Source organism: Chroicocephalus ridibundus, unplaced genomic scaffold, assembly GCF_963924245.1.
Source record: "Chroicocephalus ridibundus unplaced genomic scaffold, bChrRid1.1 SCAFFOLD_592, whole genome shotgun sequence".
NCBI lineage: Eukaryota > Metazoa > Chordata > Aves > Charadriiformes > Laridae > Chroicocephalus > Chroicocephalus ridibundus.
In genome coordinates, this window is record NW_026961562.1 from 21,599 (window position 1) to 39,327 (window position 17,729).

Genomic DNA, 17,729 nt, shown 5'->3' on the forward strand with positions numbered 1-17,729 from the left:
CACCCGCCCCTCTCCCAGAGCCGCGCTTTATCCCTGTTTTGTGACGAAAATTATATTCAAACCAGCAAGGTGGGGGCGGGCGGGGGAGAACCCGGTCCGCTGCACCGCAGCTGTTGCCATGGAAACGCGGAGGGCCGGCACCCTGCGCATGCGCCGGGGCGCGGCCGCGCTTTTCCCGGCGCCGCCTCCCCGCGCCACATAAGTCGCGGCCGCCATTTTGTCCGGGCGGCGGCGGCACCGCGCAGGCGCGGGGCTCGGCCCCGCCCACCCCCCCGCGGCGGCTCGGCCACGTCGCGCACGGGGCGGCCGCCCGCCAAGGGAGAAAAGCGCTTCTCATTGGCCGCCGGGCACGAGGCGGGCCCGCCCCTTGGGGCTGATTGGGCGCGCCCAGGCGGCGGGCGGCGCTGATTGGCTGGTTGGAGAGGGTCGGTGGCGGCAGGGCGGTGCGGCCGGCAGTCATGGCGGCGCTGGCGGTGCTGGCCGGGCTGCTGGCGCTGGGCATTAGGCGCCGCAGGTAACGGGGTTGGGCCTGGTGGGTGCTACGGGGCGGGCGCGGGGGTCTCGGGGCCCGAGGGGTGGGTGTTCTGGAACACCCGGGGCTGGGGGGCTCCGGGGGAGTGGGGGGTCCCGGGGTTTGTGAGGGGCCTGTGGGGGTGTCCCGGGGCCTGTCAGGTGCCGTAGGGGGCTCCCGGGGCCTGTGAGGGGCCGTGGGGGGGGGGGGGGGGGTGTCCCAAGGTCTGTGAGGGGCTGTCGGAGGAGCCCTGGGACCTGTGTGGGACCGTTAGGGGGGTCCTGAGGCCTTTTCAGGGGTCTTGGGGCCTGTGGGGTGCTGTGGAGGGGGGTCCTGGGGCCTGTGAGGGGCCTTAGGGGGATGTCCCGGGGCCTGTCAGGTACTGGGGGGGCGATCCCGGGGCCTTTATCATAAGAACGGTAGAACGTGTTGGGTGGGAAGGGACCCTTAAAGGCCATCTAGTGCCACCCCCTGCAGCGAGCGGGGACATGTTCAACCACATCAGGTTGCTCAGAGCCTCATCCAGCCCGGCCTTGGATGTCTCCAGGGATGGGGCCTCCACCCCCTCTCTGGGCAACTTGGGCCAGTGTCTCACCACCCTCGCTGTAAAGGACTTCATCCTAGTGTCGAATCTAAACCTGCCCTGCTCTAGTTTAAAACTGTTGCCTTTACGGGGCCTTAGGGGATCATGGGACCTTTGCGGGGGTCCTGGGGTCTGGGGGGGGCAGTGTGTGGGGGTCCTGGGGCCTGGGAGGTGGTCCCGAGGCCTGTCCAGGGCCAAAGGGGGCAGTCCCGGGGCTTGTGGTGGTATCCTGGGGCCTGTGTGGGGGTCCTGGCACCTCTGAGAGGCCCTGGGGGGGGGCGTCCCGGGGTTTTTGCAGGGGTCTCAGCACACCCCACTTCTCATGCCTGTGTCCCGTCCCCCCCCCGCAGGCGAGCCGTGCCCCGAGCCCACCATCGTGCCTTCCTACTACACCACCTCGGACGCCGTCATCTCCTCCGAGAGCGTCTTCGTGGTGGAGATCTCGCTGGCCTGCAAGAACGGTGCCCAGGTGAGTCCCCGCAAGGTTGGGGGGGGGGAGGGGGGGGGCAAAGGGGTCGCTGACGTGGGCACGCCCCCCCCCCCTTCACATCTCACTGCCCCTCTTTCTCCCCAGAACGTGGCTCTCTACGCCGACGTCAATGGGAAGCAGTTCCCTGTCACCCGGGGGCAGGACGTGGGGCGCTACCAGGTGAGGCCGGGGGGGCTCGGGGGGGTGGTCTGGGGGCTCGGGGGGGAGGTCTGGGGGCTCGGGGGGGGTCTGGGGGCTCAGCGCTCTCCACCATTTCCACCCCCGCCCAGGTCTCCTGGAGCCTGGAGCACCGCAACGCCCAGTCGGGCACCTACGAGGTGAAATTCTTCGACGAGGAGTCCTACAGCGCCCTGCGCAAGGTGGGTCCCTCTGGGGGGGGCCCCCACCCGGTGTGCCCCCACCTGGTGTGCCCCCACCCTGGTTCTGAACCCCCTTTTCTCTCTCCTCCCCCCCGTCAGGCTCAGCGCAATAACGAGGATGTCTCCCGCATCCGGCCCCTTTTCACCGTTAACGTGGACCATCGGGTGAGTCGGGGGGAGGGGTTTGGGGGTCCCCGTGGGCCTGGGGGGGTCCTTGACACAGCTTCCTCGGGATACTGGGGGGGGGGGGTAGGCTGGGGATGCACAGGGGGGTTTGGGCAGAAATTGGGGCGATTTGGGGGCGTTGGAGAATCCTTGGATGACCTGGGGGTGGGGCTGGGGCAGGCGCTTGGGGTGCTTCTCCTCTCGGAGGGGGGGTTGGGGGTCCTGGGGGGGGCGGGGGGGTCCCAATGGTCTTTGGGGGGTGGGTGTTGGGGGTTTTGGGGTGTCGCCAGGTTTTTGGGGGGGTTGTTTTGGGGTGTCCCCGGGGTTTGGGGTGGCATCCCTGGGTTTTCGTGGTGGATTTTGAGGATGGGTATGGAGCCCTGCGGGGCTGAGGTTTGCCCTGGGGGGGAGAGGCGGGGGGGAAGGTTTTGGGGTGCGGGGGTCGGGGGGGGGCAGCGGTGACCCCCCCAATTGTTTCGACAGGGCGCTTGGAACGGTCCCTGGGTGTCGACGGAGGTGGTGGCAGCCGCCATCGGCCTCGTCATCTATTACCTCGCCTTCAGCACCAAAAGCAGCATACAGGCGTAGGGGCCCCCCCCCAAAAAAATACCCACCCCCCCCGCCCAAACAGCCCCCCCTCCCAGAGGGTCCCCAGGTCTTGGTGGGGAGCAGGGCGCCCCTAAAATTACCCCTTTCCCCCCAGAATAAACATGTTTTGGGGTGCGCCTTAAAAGTGGGGGTGTCGGGGGGGGGGGCTGAGGGACCCGTCCATCCCTGTCCGTGTCCCCCCCCCCCTCAAAATGGGAACGGTTGGTTGGGGCTGGGCCCCAAAAATGGGGGAGCCCCCAAAATGGAGGGTCTTGAGGGTCCACCCTGTGACTCCTGCCCGGGGGGGGGTGTCCCCAAATCCCCCCCCCCCACCAATAAAAGTCTCCCCCCCCCCCCCCTCCATCTCCCTGTGTCTGTTTTGGGGGTGCCCCCCACCCCCCCCCCCGAGGCGTCCGGGCTGCTGTCTGATGACGTCACACCCAGCCCCAGACAGGGGTGATGTCATCAGTGACAAAGCGCGGTGACCTCACAGCGCGGGGGGGGGGGGGGGGAGGGAGCAGATTGGGTGTTTCCGAGTCTGTTTCGGGGGTGTGAGCCCCCCCCCCCCCCCAGCGCCACCCCCCCACCCCCCGATACCCGAGTCCTCCCGGGAGGGGGGGGTGTGGGGGGGGTGTGTTTCCCATCAGCCCCTGGGCGGCTGCCAGGGTCTGACTGCCGGGAAAGGGGTGTCATTACCCCCCCCCCCGTTGCCCCCCCCCCGCTTTGGGAGGGGACCCAGGCGGTCGGGGGGGGAGTGGGGGGGCTCCCCCCCTCCTCACAGGGGACCCAGGCGTCTGGGCGGGGGGGGGGGGGATTCCCTCTCCCTTCACAGGGGGCTCGGGCGTCCCGGGGGGGCGTTTAACCCCCCCATTAGGGGTCCGGACACCCCCCACCCCCCCCCCCAACTCCCCGCCCCGGTGGGGGGGACCCGGGCGCCCCCCTCCCCCCCGCGGCGCTGGCTCAGGGTGTGGCCGAGGGGGCGTGGCCTCGCGGCGGTGGGCGGGGCCCGCGCGCGGATTATGTCAGCCCCGCGGCAGCCGCAGCCCCGAGCTGGGAGCGGCGCGAGCAGGTAGGGCCGGGGGTGGAGGGGGGGGGTCCCGCGGAGGCGGGAATCGGGGGATCCGGGGCTGTTTTGGGGCGGGGGGGTGGGGGGGGGTTACCGGGAAGGTGGTGCTGAGGGGAAGGTGCGTCTGCGGGGGTCCCGCGGGGCTGGGCTGAGGGGAGCCGGGGCGGGGTGGTGGTGGGGGGGTGGGGGTCCTGGGCGAGGCGGGAAGCGCGGAGGGGCCGGGGCTGAGGTAAAAGTGGAGCTGTGGGGATGGCGTGAGGTAAAGGTGGGTCTGTAGGGTCTTTATGGGGATGGGATGAGGTAAAGGTGGATCTATAGGATGTCTTTAGGGCTGGGCTGAGGTAAAGGTGGCTCTGTAGGGTCTTTATGGGGCTGAGCTGAGGTAAAAGTGGATCTATAGGGTCTCTGTGGGGCTGGGCTGAGGTAAAGGTGGCTCTGTAGGGTCTTTATGGGGCTGAGCTGAGGTAAAAGTGGATCTATAGGGTCTCTGTGGGGCTGGGCTGAGGTAAAGGTGGCTCTGTAGGGTCTTTATGGGGCTGAGCTGAGGTAAAAGTGGATCTATAGGGTCTCTGTGGGGCTGGGCTGAGGTAAAGGTGGCTCTGTAGGGTCTTTATGGGGCTGAGCTGAGGTAAAAGTGGATCTATAGGGTCTCTGTGGGGCTGGGCTGAGGTAAAGCTGGTTCTGTAGTCTGTCTTTGGGGCTGGCCTGAAGTAAAAGTGGTTTTATATGCTCCTTATGGGTCCGGCACTGGGGTAAAGGTGGCTCTGTATGGTGTCTGTGGGGCTGGGCTGAGGTAAAGGTGGCTCTATAGGGTATGTATGGGGCTGGGCTGAGGTAAAAGTGGCCCTATAGGGTCTCTATAGAGCCGGGCTGAGGCGAAGGTGGTTCTATGGCGTATCTATACGGGGCTGGGGCTCTGCGGGGAGGGGGCTCTGGGGTCCTCCCCAGGGCGGGAAGTGTGGAGGGGCCGGGGCTGAGGTAAAGGTGGCTCTATAGGGTCTCCGTGGGGCTGGGCTGAGGCAAAGGTGGCTCTATAGGGTCTCCGTGGGGCTGGGCTGAGGCAGTGGGGTGTCTGTGGGGCTCTGCTGTGGGCTCTATAGGGTCTCTGTAGGGCCAGGGAGCTCTGCTGGGGGCTCTATAGGGTCCCCATGCCGTCTTTATGGGGCTGAGGGGATCTGTAGGGTCTCTAAGGGGGGTCCCTATGTGGATAGGGGGCTCAGATTGGGGGCTCTATAGGGTCCTTAAGAGGCCAGGGAGATCTGTCAGGCGGCTCTATAGGTTCTCCGCGGGGTCTCTATGGGGACACGGAGCTCTGTTGGGGCTCTATAGGGTTTCCGTGGGGTCTCTATGGGGCTGGGGGGCTCTATAGGATCTCCATGGGGTCTCTAAGAGGCCAGGGAGCTCTGGGGGGGCTCTATAGGGTCTCCATATGGTCTCTGTGGGGCCAGGGAGCTCGCGGGGGGGAGGCTCTATAGGGTCTCCATGGGGTCTCCATGGGGACAGGGAGCTCGGGGGGGGCTCTACAAGGTCCCTATAGGATCCCGGCCCACGTCCAACAGATGGGTGGGGCCGGCGGGGGGGGGGGGGGAATGGGCCCGTGTGCGGGGGGGGGGGACGACACACACGATGTAACTGGCCCCGACGGCTCCCCACGGCCTCGTCACCCCGCGGCCGCCCCCCGCCGCCGTGACGGCTCCGGTGGGGCGGGGGGGCCCGGACGCCCGGGTCCCTTGGAGGGAGGGGTCGCCGGACGCCTGGGTCCCTTAGGGGGGGTTGGGTGGCCCGGACGCCTGGGTCCCGTCTCGGGTAGAGGGGGGGTGGGGTGCCGGTCCCCGTCCCCCCCCCCGGTCATTTCCCTACAGGTGCCACGGGCCCGCCCCTCCCCCCACCTGCAGCACCCGGACGCCTGGGTCCATTTTGGGGGGGGGGGGCAGGGAGGGGCCCGGACGCCTGGGTCCCTTTCTGTGGGAGGTGGGGGGGGGTCATCGCCCGGTCCCTCCCAGCCCCACCCCCAGGAATGCGGGGTCAACAAGGGACCCTTGTCCCCGCCGGGGCCGCCCCCGTTTCCGCCCCGAGATGGTGGGGGGGGTAAGGGGCGGGGGGGGGCGGGCTCGGGCGGCTGGGTCCCTCCTGCGGGGGGGGCGGGAGCTGTCCGGGACGGCTGGGTGCCCTGTCCAGGGTGCTGAAGGGGAGATGGGGGGGGCGGTTCTCTCGGACGGCTGGGTCCCCTGCGGGGCGGGGGGGAAGGGAGGGGATGGAGCGGAGCGGGGCGGGGGGGGGGGGGGGTCGCTCGGACGCCTGGGTCCCGAGCCAAGGTGACAGGTTCCCTCATTAGTCGTTGCCATGGTAACGGGAGCATCCGGGGGGGGGGCGGGGGGGAGGGGAGGCTGTGGCCGCCACACAATGGAGATGGAGGGGGGGGCTGTGGGGGGGTCCCGGGCACCTGGGTCCCCTCCGGGGGGGGGAAGCTGACACCCTACCTCCCCCCCCACCGTGTACCCCCCGCCAGGCCCCCGCTGCCGCCGGCCCCGGCCATGGCTCTGCCCCGGGGGCTCGGCCTCCTCCTGCTGCTGGCGCTGGGGGGGCCCGGCGCCGCCATCACCATCCCCCCGGAGTGTGAGTGGGGCGGGGGGGGGGGGGGGGGTGTCCATGCACGGGACGGGGGGGGCTTGCACGCTGTACGAGGACCTTTTGCACGAGGGCTGCTTGCACAAGGGCCACTTGCACGAGGGCCGCTCGCCCCCCCTGCACGAGGACCCCTCGCACGCTCGCCCCTGCCCTTGCACGAGGACCCCTTGCCCCCCCTTGCCTTGCACGGCTGCTCACGAGGGTCCTGTGACCCCCTGCGCCCGGGGGGAGCCCCCCACTCACTGCTGTATCTCTCCCCTCTCTGCTCCCCCCCGGACGGTGCAGATGGTCTGCACGAGCGTGAGTCTGGGGGGGTCCTGGGTGGTTCTGGGGAGGGGGGTCTTGGGAGGCTTCTGGGCAGTTCTGAGGACCCTGGGGATCTCTGTGGGGCCTGGGGAGGGTCCCTGGGGTTTCCAGGGGGGTCCCTGAGGTGCCCAGGGTGGTGTCCAGTGTCCTGGAGAGGGTCCCCATGGAGTCTGTTTGGGGTCTGGGGTCCCCAAGTGTCCTTGGGGAGGCTCCTGGGGGCCCTGAGGGGGTTCCTGTGCATCTGGGGGGGGGTGTCCTGGGGACCCTATGGGGTGCCTAGGGTGTTGCTGGGGGTGCTGGTGTGTCGCCAGGGCACCCCCTGCACTGACACCCCCACCCCGCCCCCATCCGCAGTCCTGCAGCCCCCCGAGCTGGTGGAGCAGCCCCCGGAGCAGCTCGTTGTCTTCCCCAGCGATGACATCGTCCTCAAGTGCAACGCCACCGGCAACCCCCCCGTCCAGTGAGTGTCCCCCGTGTTCCCCCCGATTTGTCCCCCAACCCCCGCTGTGTCCCCCCCCCGGTAACAGTGACGCCCCCACCTGCAGGTACCGCTGGATGCGGGAGGACCAGCCTTTTGTCCCTGAGGAGCACCCGGGGGTGACGGTGGCCCCGGGCCTGGGGACGCTGGTCATCAACGCCAGCCTGGCCGGCCGCCTGCAGGGCCGCTACCGCTGCTTGGCCACCAACGCCCTGGGCACCGCCTTGTCCCTCGAGGCCCGTGTCATCGCCGAGAGTGAGACGGGGACCCCGACACCCCCCCCAGGCACCCCAACACCCTCCACGTACCCGCACGCAGCCTCTGCCCCCTCCTGGGGCCCTCCAAATCCCCTTCCGGTGACCCAAAAGCTGCCCTGGGGTCCCCTAAATTCCCCCAAACCTGCCCTGGAGTACCCTAAATCCTCCCTGAATCCCTCCAAACCTGCCCTGGGGCCCCTTAAATCCCCCCTGAATCCCCCCAAACCTGCCCTGGGTCCCCTAAATCCCCCCTGAATCGACCCAAACCCAACCTGGGGTCACCTAACACCCCAGGGTGTCCCAGAGCCCCCTGGGTGTCCCCTAAATCCCCCCAGAGCCCAGTGGGGGTCCCCTAAAATCCCCCTGGGAGCCCCCAGATCTCCCTATGTCCCCACACACCCCTATTTCCCTGCTACGACCCCTCACTCAGGGCCTGGACGCTGAGGTCCCTGGCTGGTTTGGAGGGGAACCCCCTGGATGTGGGGGGTCCCTGGCTGGTTTGGGGGGCCCCCCCCGGATACCCGCGCCCCCCCAAACGCTGTTGTGGTCCCCAGACACGCCACAGTGGCCCAAGGAGAAGGTGATGCCGGTGGAGGTGGAGGAGGGGGACCCCGTGGTGCTGCCCTGTGACCCCCCCAAGAGCGCCGTGCCCCCCAAGATCTACTGGCTCAACAGCCGTGAGCAACCAGGGAGGGGCTGGGGGGGGGGGGATGTGGCTGATCCTGCACCCCTTGTACGCGGTTCCCCCTGCACCCCCTTCTCCCCTCACACCTGGGGGGGGCTGGGGGTAGCGGGGACCCCCTGACACCCCCCCCCGTGTGTGTGTTGTCCCCCCCACCCCCCCCAGGCATCGTGCACATCGCGCAGGACGCCCGAGTGAGCATGGGGCAGGACGGGTTCCTCTACTTCGCCAACGCGCTGGTGGGCGACAGCCACCCCGACTACATCTGCCACGCTCACTACCTGGGGCCCCGCACCATCATCCAGAAGGAGCCCCTCGACCTCCGCGTCGCCCCCAGTGCGTGGGGAGGGGGGGGGAACCGGGACCCCGAACTTCCCCCCTGAGACCCCCAGAGTTGCCCCCAGAACCCAGCTCCCCTCGGGACCCTCTAACCCCCCAGATTCACTTCTGTGGGAGCCCCCCAAATCACTTTTACTCTAGGGTAACCCCACCTTAAAATCCTCTCTAAAACCCTCCTACACCCCCCCAGCACCCATAAAACTGCCTCACACAGCTGAAGCCCCCCCCCCCCCAAACCGTGGGGATACCCCAGATAGGACCCCACTCCCCCTCTCAAGCTGCCCTGCCCTGGGGTCCCCCCTCAAAAAGCCCCCTGGAGACCCCCACTCTGGTCTGGGGAGGGTGTCTCGGGGATCCTTTCGTGTATTAGGGGGTCCTTGGGAGTATGAGGGGGGCTATTGGGGGGTCCCTTGGTGAAGGGGGGGGTCATTTGGGCTCGTGAGGGGGGCTGTTGGTGTATGGAGGATCCCTGAAGCTTGGGGGGCGGTGTCTCCTGGTGCATGGGGGGTGCTCAGGAGTATGGGGGGGGCTCTTGGGGTTGCCCCCCCGGCCCTGCTAACCCCTTTTACCCCCCAGGTAACTTGGTGCAGTCCCGCCGTCCCCGGCTGGTGGTACCCCGGGAGCCACAGCCCCCCCATGTCGCCCTGCGGGGGGGCACCCTGGTCCTCGAGTGCATTGCCGAGGGGCTGTGAGTCTGGGCTGGGGGGCGGGAGGTGGGGCTGGGGGTGTCAGGGAGCTCCTGGAGGGTCCCCAGGGTGCTGAGGGAGGGCTGAGGGGGGAAGCTGGGCTCGGGGAGGGTGTCCCGGCCCCCCTCCGGTGACACGGGCCCCCAGCCCCACGCCGACGGTGCGGTGGCAGCGGCTGAATGGGCCCCTGCCGCGGGGCCGGGCCTCGCTGGAGAACTTCAACAAGACGCTGCGGCTGCGGGCGGTGGAGGAGGCGGACGACGGCGAGTACGAGTGCGTGGCCGAGAACAGCCAGGGCCAGGCGCGGCACAGCCACCTCGTCACCGTCGAGGGTAGGGCGCGGGGGGCGCTGGGGGGTGCTGGGGACCCTAGGAGGCACTGGGGTGGGAGCTAAGGGCACTGGGAGACGGTGGGGAGCACTGGGAGACACTGGGAGGCGCTGGGGCAGGTGCTGAGGGCACTGGGAGACACCGGGACGCGCTGGGGTAGGTGCTGAGGGCACTGGGGGGCACTAGGATCTGTTGGGGTGGCTACTGGGAATGCTGGGAGGTGCTGGGGGGCTGCTGGGGGCACTGGGAGGCACTGGCGTGGGTGCTGGGGGCACTGGGGTGGGAGCTAGGGGCAACGGGAGGCACTGGGAGACTCTGGGATAGGAGCTGGGGGCACTGGGAGGCACTGGGATCCACCGGGGTGGGCACTGGGAGACACCGGGGGTTGCTGGGGGCACTGGGAGGCACCGGGATCCACCGGGGTGGGCACTGGGAGATGCTGGGGGCTGCTGGGGGCACTGGGAGGTGCCGGGATTGTGCCTGGGGGCACTGGGATCCGCTGGGGTGAGTGGTGGGAGACACTGGGAGGTGCCGGGGGGGGGGGGGGGGGCGGGGGGGCGCGTGTGGGGGGGTCCCTGACACCCCCTTCCCCCCCTCCCCCCCCCAGCGGCCCCGTACTGGGTGCGCAGCCCCGAGAGCGGGGTGTTCGGCCCGGGGGAGACGGCGCGGCTGGACTGCAGCGTGGAGGGCAAGCCCCGGCCCCGCGTCACCTGGCGCCTCAATGGCGTCCCCATCGAGGGTAGGGGGGCCCCTGGGGGGGGAAAAACAATCCCTGGGCGGGGGGGTGGTTACTGGGGTCCCGGGGGGGGGGTTGTTGGGGTCCCTTGGGGGGCTTGCCAGGGCTGGGTAGTAGCCCTGGAGCTGGGGGTCAGGGTCCCTGGGGGGTTTTGGGGCCCCCAGGGCGGGTCCCCCCTGGGGGTCGTTAGGGGGCCCCTTGGGGTCTCTTGGGGTCCCCAGGACAGTCCAAAGAGGGTGGGGGGGTGAGGGGGGGCAACTTGGGGTCCCTTGGGAATTATTGGGGTCCCTGGGAGGATTTTGGGTACCTCTGTAAAATATTGGGGTCCCTGAGGGGGGTGTAGGGGTCCCTGGGGAGGCTGTAGGGGTCTCTGGGGGGCGTGGGGGGTCCATGGGGAGGCAGCAAGGTCCGGGGGGGGGTGGTGGGGGTCCCTGGGGATGGATGGAGGTCCCCAGGGAGGCAGTGGGGGTCCCTGGGGGAGGGGGGTTGGGGTCCGTGGGGGGGTCTGGGGTTCCCCGGGGGGGCGTGGCGGTCCCTGTGGGTGCCCTGACGACCCCCCCCGTTGCAGAGGTGCCGGGGGCCGGCCGGCGGGCGGTGCGGGAGGGGGCCCTGGTGCTGTCCCGCCTGGAGCCCAACGACACGCTGGTGGCCCAGTGTGAGGCCTACAACCGCCACGGGCGACTGCTGGCCAACGCCTTCGTCTACGTCGTGGGTGTGTGGGGGGCTGTGGGGACCCCCCCTTAGCCACCGGGACCCCCCCTTGGCCACCAGGAACTCCCCTTGGCCACCGGGACCCCCCTCCGGGCACCCAGCTCCGCCCACAGCCCTCTTCTTGCCAAGGGCGTTCCCCCGGGGCAACCGCATCCCTACGGCAACAGGCTGTTCCTGGCAACCATCCCCATGGCGATGGCATCCCCCGACTGTCCTCGCAGTGACAGTGTCGCCGTGGTGACGGCATCCCCGGTGTGGTGGTGGTGGTCCCCGGCCGCGGATGTGATCCCTGCCGTGACCACATCCCCCCCTTGGCAACCGCATCCCCCCCCTTGGCAACCACATCCCCCTTAGGAACGACATCCCCCTTAGCAACCGCATCCCCCTTGGCAACCGGGTCTCCCCAGCACCTGCATCCCCCCTAGCAACCATCCCCGGGTGGTACCCCTCCCTGGCAACCCCTTAGCAACCAGCCCCATGGCAACGGTGTCCCCCATAGCAACCAGCCCCATGGCAACAGTGCCCCCCATAGCAACCCCCCTCCATTGCCACAGCAACTGGGCAACAGGCCCCCCCTCCCCTCGCCATCACCATGGCAACCGAGCCTGGAGACGGTTGCTATGGCAACCTGCCTTATCAATGGCGGCTCCCACAGCAACCCTGTTTGGGTAGCTGTTGCCACAGTGACAGCCACCTCTATGGCAACCGGGGGGTACCTGTTGCCATGGCAATGACAACCCGAGCTGCCTCAATGTCCTGGGAAGGGGGTGGGGGAGGTTTGGCGGGGGGTTTGGGGGGCTCGGGGCGGGGGGGTCTGGACACCTCATTCACTGGCCCCCCATCCCCAGAGCTGCCGGTGAAGATCCTGACGCCGGACAAGACGCCGTACGCGGTGGTGGAGAACCGGACGGTCTTCCTGCACTGCCGGACCTTCGGGGCCCCCGCGCCCACCGTCGAGTGGTGAGACACCCCCCGCCCCCAGAGCCCCCACCCCCCTGGGACCCCCAGCGCTGCCCCCCCACCCCCAATGCTTCGTACCCTCCCCCTCGGCCAGGCTGACGCCGGAGCTGGAGCCGGCCCTGCAGGACGACCGGGCCTTCGTCTTCACCAACGGCACCCTGCGGCTGGGCCCGGTGGCGCGGGGGGACGGGGGGGTCTTCACCTGCCAGGCCCACAACCCCCACAGCAACGCCAGCGTCGCCGCCCACCTGGACGTCAAAGGTACCAGGACCCCCAGGGACCCCCCTCGGCGCCCCCAGGACTGCCCAGGTCACTTGAGACCCCCCCCCAGGATGCCCCTTATTGCCCTGGGGCACCTTTGGGACCCCTGAATCCCCCTCAGAGCCCCTCGGGGACCCTCTAAATCCTTCCTGGGATCCCTCAGAACCCCACAGGGACTCCCAAAATCCTTCCCAGGAGCTCCCAGAGCTCTCCAGTCTCCTCCAGATCTTTCCCAGGACTCCCCAGAGCCTCCCAGGGACCCCTCAGTCCTTCCTGGGCTCCACCAGAGTCTTCTGGGGACGCCCCCCGACCTCTCCTGTGCCCCCCAAATCCTTCCTGAGGCACCTACATCCTTCCTGAGACCGGCCCAGAGACCCTCTGGGGCCCCCCCAGGTCTTTCCTGGGACCCCCAAGAGCCTCCAGGGCCCCCCAAATCCTTCCTAGGATCCTCCAGCCCCCCCCAAGTCTCTTCTGGGATCCCCTAGAGCCCTGTAGAACCCCCCGAATCCTTTCTGGGACCCCCCCCTGCGCTCCCCCAATCCTTCCTGAGACTGCTATATGGATCTGGGACCCTCAGAGCTCCTTCAGGTTCCCCCCCTGCCCCGTGTGTGTGTGTCCCTTTAACCCTGTGCCACCCCCGCCAGCGGCGACGCGGATCGAGGTGCCCCCCCAGAGCACGACGGCGAAGAAGGGGGAGACGGTGACCTTCCGCTGCGTGGCCGCCTTTGACCCCGGGCTGGCCCCCCGCGGCCTCGAGTGGCGCCGGGACGGGCAGCTGCTGCGCGAGACGGCCGATAGCGACAAGTGAGGGGGCTGGGGAGGGGTCAAGAGGGTCCCACGGACCCCCCGGGGGTGGCCAACAACCCCCCCACCTCCCTGCAGGTACTCGCTGAGCGGGGACACACTGACGGTGGCTGGGGTGGACTACGGTGACCAGGGGACCTTCTCCTGCCGCGCCTGGACCCTCCTGGATGCCGTCGAGGCCGAGGCGCAGCTCCGTGTCGTGGGTGAGACCCCCCCCCCCACCGCCCTCACCAACACCCCTGGCGGGGGGGGGGCACGGGACGCTGCTGCGGGGTCTGCCCTGGTTCTGTCCCCGTTCCCCCAGTTCTGTCCCCGTTAGCCCCGGTTCTCTCCCAGTTTCTCCTGGTTCTCCCCCAGTTCCGCCCCAGTTCCCCCGGTTCTGCCCCCCACTCACTGCCTTGCCCCCCCCCAGGCCGGCCGGGCCCCGTGCGGGAGCTGCAGGTGCTGGAGGTGGGCGAGCGCCAGGTCCGGCTCTCCTGGACCCCGGGGGACGAGCACAACAGCCCCGTGGAGAGTAAGGGGGGGACTGGGGGGGGGTGTCTCCGGGGGGGAGATGAGGAGGGGGACCTGGGGTGTCTGGGGGGGGGCGCTGTGGGAGGTGGGGAGGTACTGGAAGGGGTGGAGGGGGCTTTAGGGGGTCCTGGGGGGGATTTGGGGTGTCTGGGGGGATTCAGGGTGGTTTTGGGGGGGGTTAAGGTTGTTTTGGGGGGGCTCAGAGGGGTCTCCTTGTGTTCGGGGAGGGCTCTGGGTGGTCGGGGCTGGAGGAGGGCGGAGGTGATGGGGATTTGGGGGTGCTGGAGGGGTTTGAACCCCCCCCTCACCCCCCCCCCAGAGTTCGTGGTGGAGGAGGAGGAGGGTATCTTCACCCCCGGGCGCTTCGTGGAGCGGCTGACGGTGCCGGGGGGGCAGCCCTGGGCCCCCCTCACCCTCTCGCCCTACGGCCGATACCGGTTCCGGGTGCTGGCGGCCAACGCCTACGGCCGGGGGGAGCCCAGCGCCCCCAGCGCCCCCATCTCCACCCCCCCCGCGGGTGAGTGACCCCCCCCGGCACCCCAAAACCCCCCTCTCCACACACCCCCCCCGTGTAAGTGCCCCCATATTCTGACCGGGAACCCGGCAACACCACCCCCCCAGTGCCCCATGGCCACCCCCCGGCAGGTAAGTGCCTCCCAGGCGCCCTGGGCACCCCAAAACCCCTTCCCCCCCCCCAAGCCACCCCCAAAATGCTCCTGTGTACCATGAACCCCCCCCAAAAGGACCCCAAGTGCCCCCACCCCCCGCTATATCCCACATCCAACTGGTACTGACCACCCACGGGGGTTGGGGGGTGTCTCTGAGCCCCCCCCCCCCCCCAGAGGGTCTGTGGATATTTGGGGGGGTCTCTGAGCATCATTCCCCCCCCCACCAGCCCCCGAACGCAATCCTGGGGGGGTCAAGGGTGAAGGCAACGAGACCAACAACCTGGTCATCACCTGGCAGGTACTGGGGACCCAGGCGTCGGGGGGGGGGCTTCTGGGGGGGCGGGACTAGGGGACCCCAGTGGGGGTCTGGGGGGATCGGGGTTGGGGGGGGCTGGACCAGGTTGGGGAGGGGTGGGTTTGGGGGGGGGCTCCGGGGATCTCAGGGAAGACTTGGGGGGCTCTGGGGCGCATGGGGTGGGCTCAAGGTAGGTTTGGGGGGCTCGGGGCAGGTTTTTTGGGGGGGTCCCTTCAGTTTGGGGGGGGGTCAGAGGGCCCCAGAGTGGGTTGGGGGGGGGGTTCCTCTGTCTCGGGGAAGGGCCAGGTTCTGGGGGACGTGGGGCAGGTTTGGGGGGGATTGGGGGGATTCCCTTGGCTTGGGGTGGGTTTGGGGGGCTCGGGAAGACTTGGGGGGCTCTGGGGTGTGTGGGGTGGGCTTGGGGCAGATTTCGGGGGGGGGGGGGTGTCCCTTCAGTGTGGGGGGGTCAGAGTCAGAGCAGGTTGGGGGGGGCTCCTCTGTCTCAGGCCAGGTTCTGGGGGATGTGAGGCAGATTTGGGGGGGGTCTCCCTATCCTGGGGGAGGTCTGGGGAGCTCGAGGGGGTCCCCCCCGTTTTGGGGGTGCCGTGGGGGTGGGTTTGGGGGTCCGGGGGGGGTGGGGGGTGTCGCTGAGGCCCTGCCTGCAGCCGCTGGCGCCCGGGGAGTGGAACGCGGCCGAGGTGCGGTACCGGGTGCAATGGCGGGGGCTGGAGCCGGCGCTGGGCCGGTGGCACGAGGAGACGGTGGGGGCCCCCCCCGTCGTGGTGGGGGGCACCCCCACTTTCAGCCCCTACGAGATCCGGGTGCAGGCGGTCAACAGCGCCGGGAAGGGGCCCGACCCCCCCGTCGTCATCGGCTACTCGGGAGAGGACCGTGAGTCGGGACCCCCCCCCAGGCCCCGCTCTGTACCGGGTGGGGGGCAGAGAGACCCTCGGGGGGGGGCGGACACCCTCAATCTGGGGGTGCTGGAGGCTCACAATAGAGGAGGACCCCAAATTTGGGGGTGCCAAGACCCCAAGGTGGGGGGTCCCCAATTTTGGGGGTGCTGGGAAACACCAAGGTGGGGCCGCCCCAAATCTGGGGGCGGTGGGAGAGCCCAAGGGGGGGGGGGGGGGGCAAATTTGGGGGTGCTGGGAGACGCCAAGGTGGGGGTCCCCAATTCTGGAGGTGGAGAAACCCTGGGGAAGGGGGTGAGTCTCAGATCGGGGGGTGCCGAGAGACCCTGGGGGAAGGCGACCCCCTCCAAATCCAGGCCGCGAAGAGTCGGGGGGGGGGGGTGTCAGATGTGGGGGTGCATTTTGGGGGTTCACACTGCTGTCGTCCGTCCCCCCCCCCCCCAGTGCCGCTGGTGTACCCCGAAAACGTGGGGGTGGAGATCCTCAACAGCACCAGCGTGAGGGTGCGCTGGAGCCTGGGGGGGGCCCCCCAAGACCTGCGCGGGCACCTCCGTGGATTTCGGGTAAGGGGGGGCGGTGGGGGCTGTGGGGTTTGGGGGGCTGTGGAGTGTGGGGGGTACTGAGGCAGCTTGGGGGGGGTCCCCGCTGCCTGACGTACCTCCCCCCCCCCCCCCCGCCCCCTTTGCAGGTGCTGTACTGGCGTGAGGGCTGGGTGGGGGAGCGGATGCGCCGGCAGGCCCCCCCCGGCCCCCCCGGGGGGCACCCCGGGGTGCTGACGGTGCCCGGGGAGGCCAGCGGGGTGCTGCTGGGGGGGCTGCGCCCCTGGAGCCGCTACCGCCTCCAGGTCGTCGTCTTCAACGGGCGGGGGGACGGCCCCCCCAGCGACGAGATCCGCTTCGACACCCCCGAGGGAGGTGAGGACCTCGCGGCGACGCCCCCCCCCCCCCAGTCTTGTCCTAGGGACCCCCCCCGGCACCCCCAGCCCTCTGCGGGGGGCCCCTAAAATCCTCTGCTCCCCCCCCAGCTGCCCCCGAGAGGCCCTAACTCCATCCCAGGGACCCCCAAAATACCCCTGGCGGCCTCCCGAATACTCCTGGGGGGGGCCCCCACGTACTCCTTGGTACCCCTAAATACACCCGGAGCCTCCCCACACCCCCCTGGGGACCCCTAAATACCCCTGGGGACCCCTAAATACCCCTGGGGACCCCTAAATGCCCCTGGAGCCCCCCCAGACACCCCCGGGGATCCCCCCCACCCTCCTAGCTCCCCTCTCTCCCCAGCGTGGTTGTCCCCTCTCCCCATTTCGGGGGTCCCTGGGGGCTCCCCCCAATCCCCGGTGGAGGGGCCCCCCCCCTTGGCAGTTTGGGGGGTCCCTGACGCTGGTGTCCCCCCCCCAGTGCCGGGCCCCCCCGAGGAGCTGCACGTGGAGCGCGTGAACGAGACCACCCTGGCCCTGGAGTGGGGGGAAGCGCCCGGCACCCCAACGGCATCCTGACCGGCTTCCTGCTCCAGTACCGCCTGGGTCCGCTACTGGGGGGCACTGGGAGGGACTGGGGGTCACTGGGGGTCCCCGGGAGGGACTGGGAAGGGGCTCTGGGGGCGCTTAAGGGAGCACCGGGAGCACAAGGTGGGCTCTCGGGGTGCTGGGAGGGGGGACTGGGAGCGCTGGGAGGGGGGACTGGGACTGCCAGGGGGTACTGGGAGCACTGGGGGGTGTTTGGGGAGAAGTTTTGGTGGGGGGGGGTATGTGGGGGTCTGGGGGAGGCTGGGGGAGTGTGGTGGGGGGCACAGGGGAACGTGTGGGGTTTGGGGGGGGCTTTGGAAGGGAATTTGGGGGGGGGCGATGTGGGAGTTTGGGGGGTCTGGGGGGTGTTTGAGGGAGGTAGAGGGGTGGGGGGGGGTTGGGGGTGTCTGTGGGGGGTGTTTTTGGGGGTGTTTGGGGGGGTGTCTGGGGGATTATCTGTGGGGCTGGGGGTGTTGTGGGGCTGGGGGGTGTCCGGGGGGGTGTCCGTGCTGAGGCCGCCCCGCAGAGAGCGCTCCGGAGGGGGCGCTGCCGGACGAGATCTCCTTCCCCGCCGGGACCCGCAACGCCTCCCTGGGGCGGCTGCAGCCCCGCGCCCGCTACCGCCTGGCGCTGCGGGCGGTCACCGGCCCCGGCCCCGGCCCCGCGCTGCTGCGCCTCGGCAGCCTCCTGCCCGAGCCCGGTGGGTACCGGGGGGGGCGTCCCGGGGGCTGCGAGACCACCGGGGTAGCCCCGAAATAGCCTGGGGGGAGGGCGGGGGGGGCGGCATCAGACCCCCCAGGCGGGTCTTGTAGACATCCCCCTCCCCCGGGGGGCCCTGAAACACCCAGGGTAGCCCCGAAACTACCGGGGGGGGGGGACGACGGACACATGAGACC

General features: G+C 69.8%; 2 protein-coding genes across 2 annotated transcripts; both read left to right on the forward strand.

Annotated features, from left to right (window-relative positions):
- Nucleotides 1–443: 443 nt before the first annotated feature.
- Nucleotides 444–3,040, forward strand: SSR4 (signal sequence receptor subunit 4). Its single transcript, XM_063322027.1, is given in 7 exon segments — nt 444–497; nt 499–514; nt 1,445–1,563; nt 1,669–1,743; nt 1,854–1,943; nt 2,043–2,108; nt 2,592–3,040. Coding segments are annotated over 7 exon segments (510 nt in total). The 5' UTR covers nt 444–458; the 3' UTR covers nt 2,697–3,040.
- Nucleotides 3,041–3,614: 574 nt separating this feature from the next.
- Nucleotides 3,615–17,533, forward strand: L1CAM (L1 cell adhesion molecule; the record flags this gene model as incomplete). Its single annotated transcript, XM_063322030.1, is given in 24 exon segments — nt 3,615–3,765; nt 6,272–6,378; nt 6,676–6,690; nt 7,051–7,156; nt 7,242–7,429; nt 7,986–8,108; nt 8,279–8,449; nt 9,029–9,140; nt 9,286–9,470; nt 10,075–10,206; nt 10,772–10,915; nt 11,763–11,874; nt 11,969–12,135; nt 12,780–12,939; nt 13,018–13,142; nt 13,352–13,453; nt 13,772–13,969; nt 14,348–14,418; nt 15,081–15,306; nt 15,774–15,892; nt 16,018–16,243; nt 16,727–16,797; nt 16,800–16,851; nt 17,360–17,533. Coding segments are annotated over 24 exon segments (3,136 nt in total), but the record flags the coding sequence as incomplete, so codon positions are not given.
- Nucleotides 17,534–17,729: the final 196 nt, after the last annotated feature.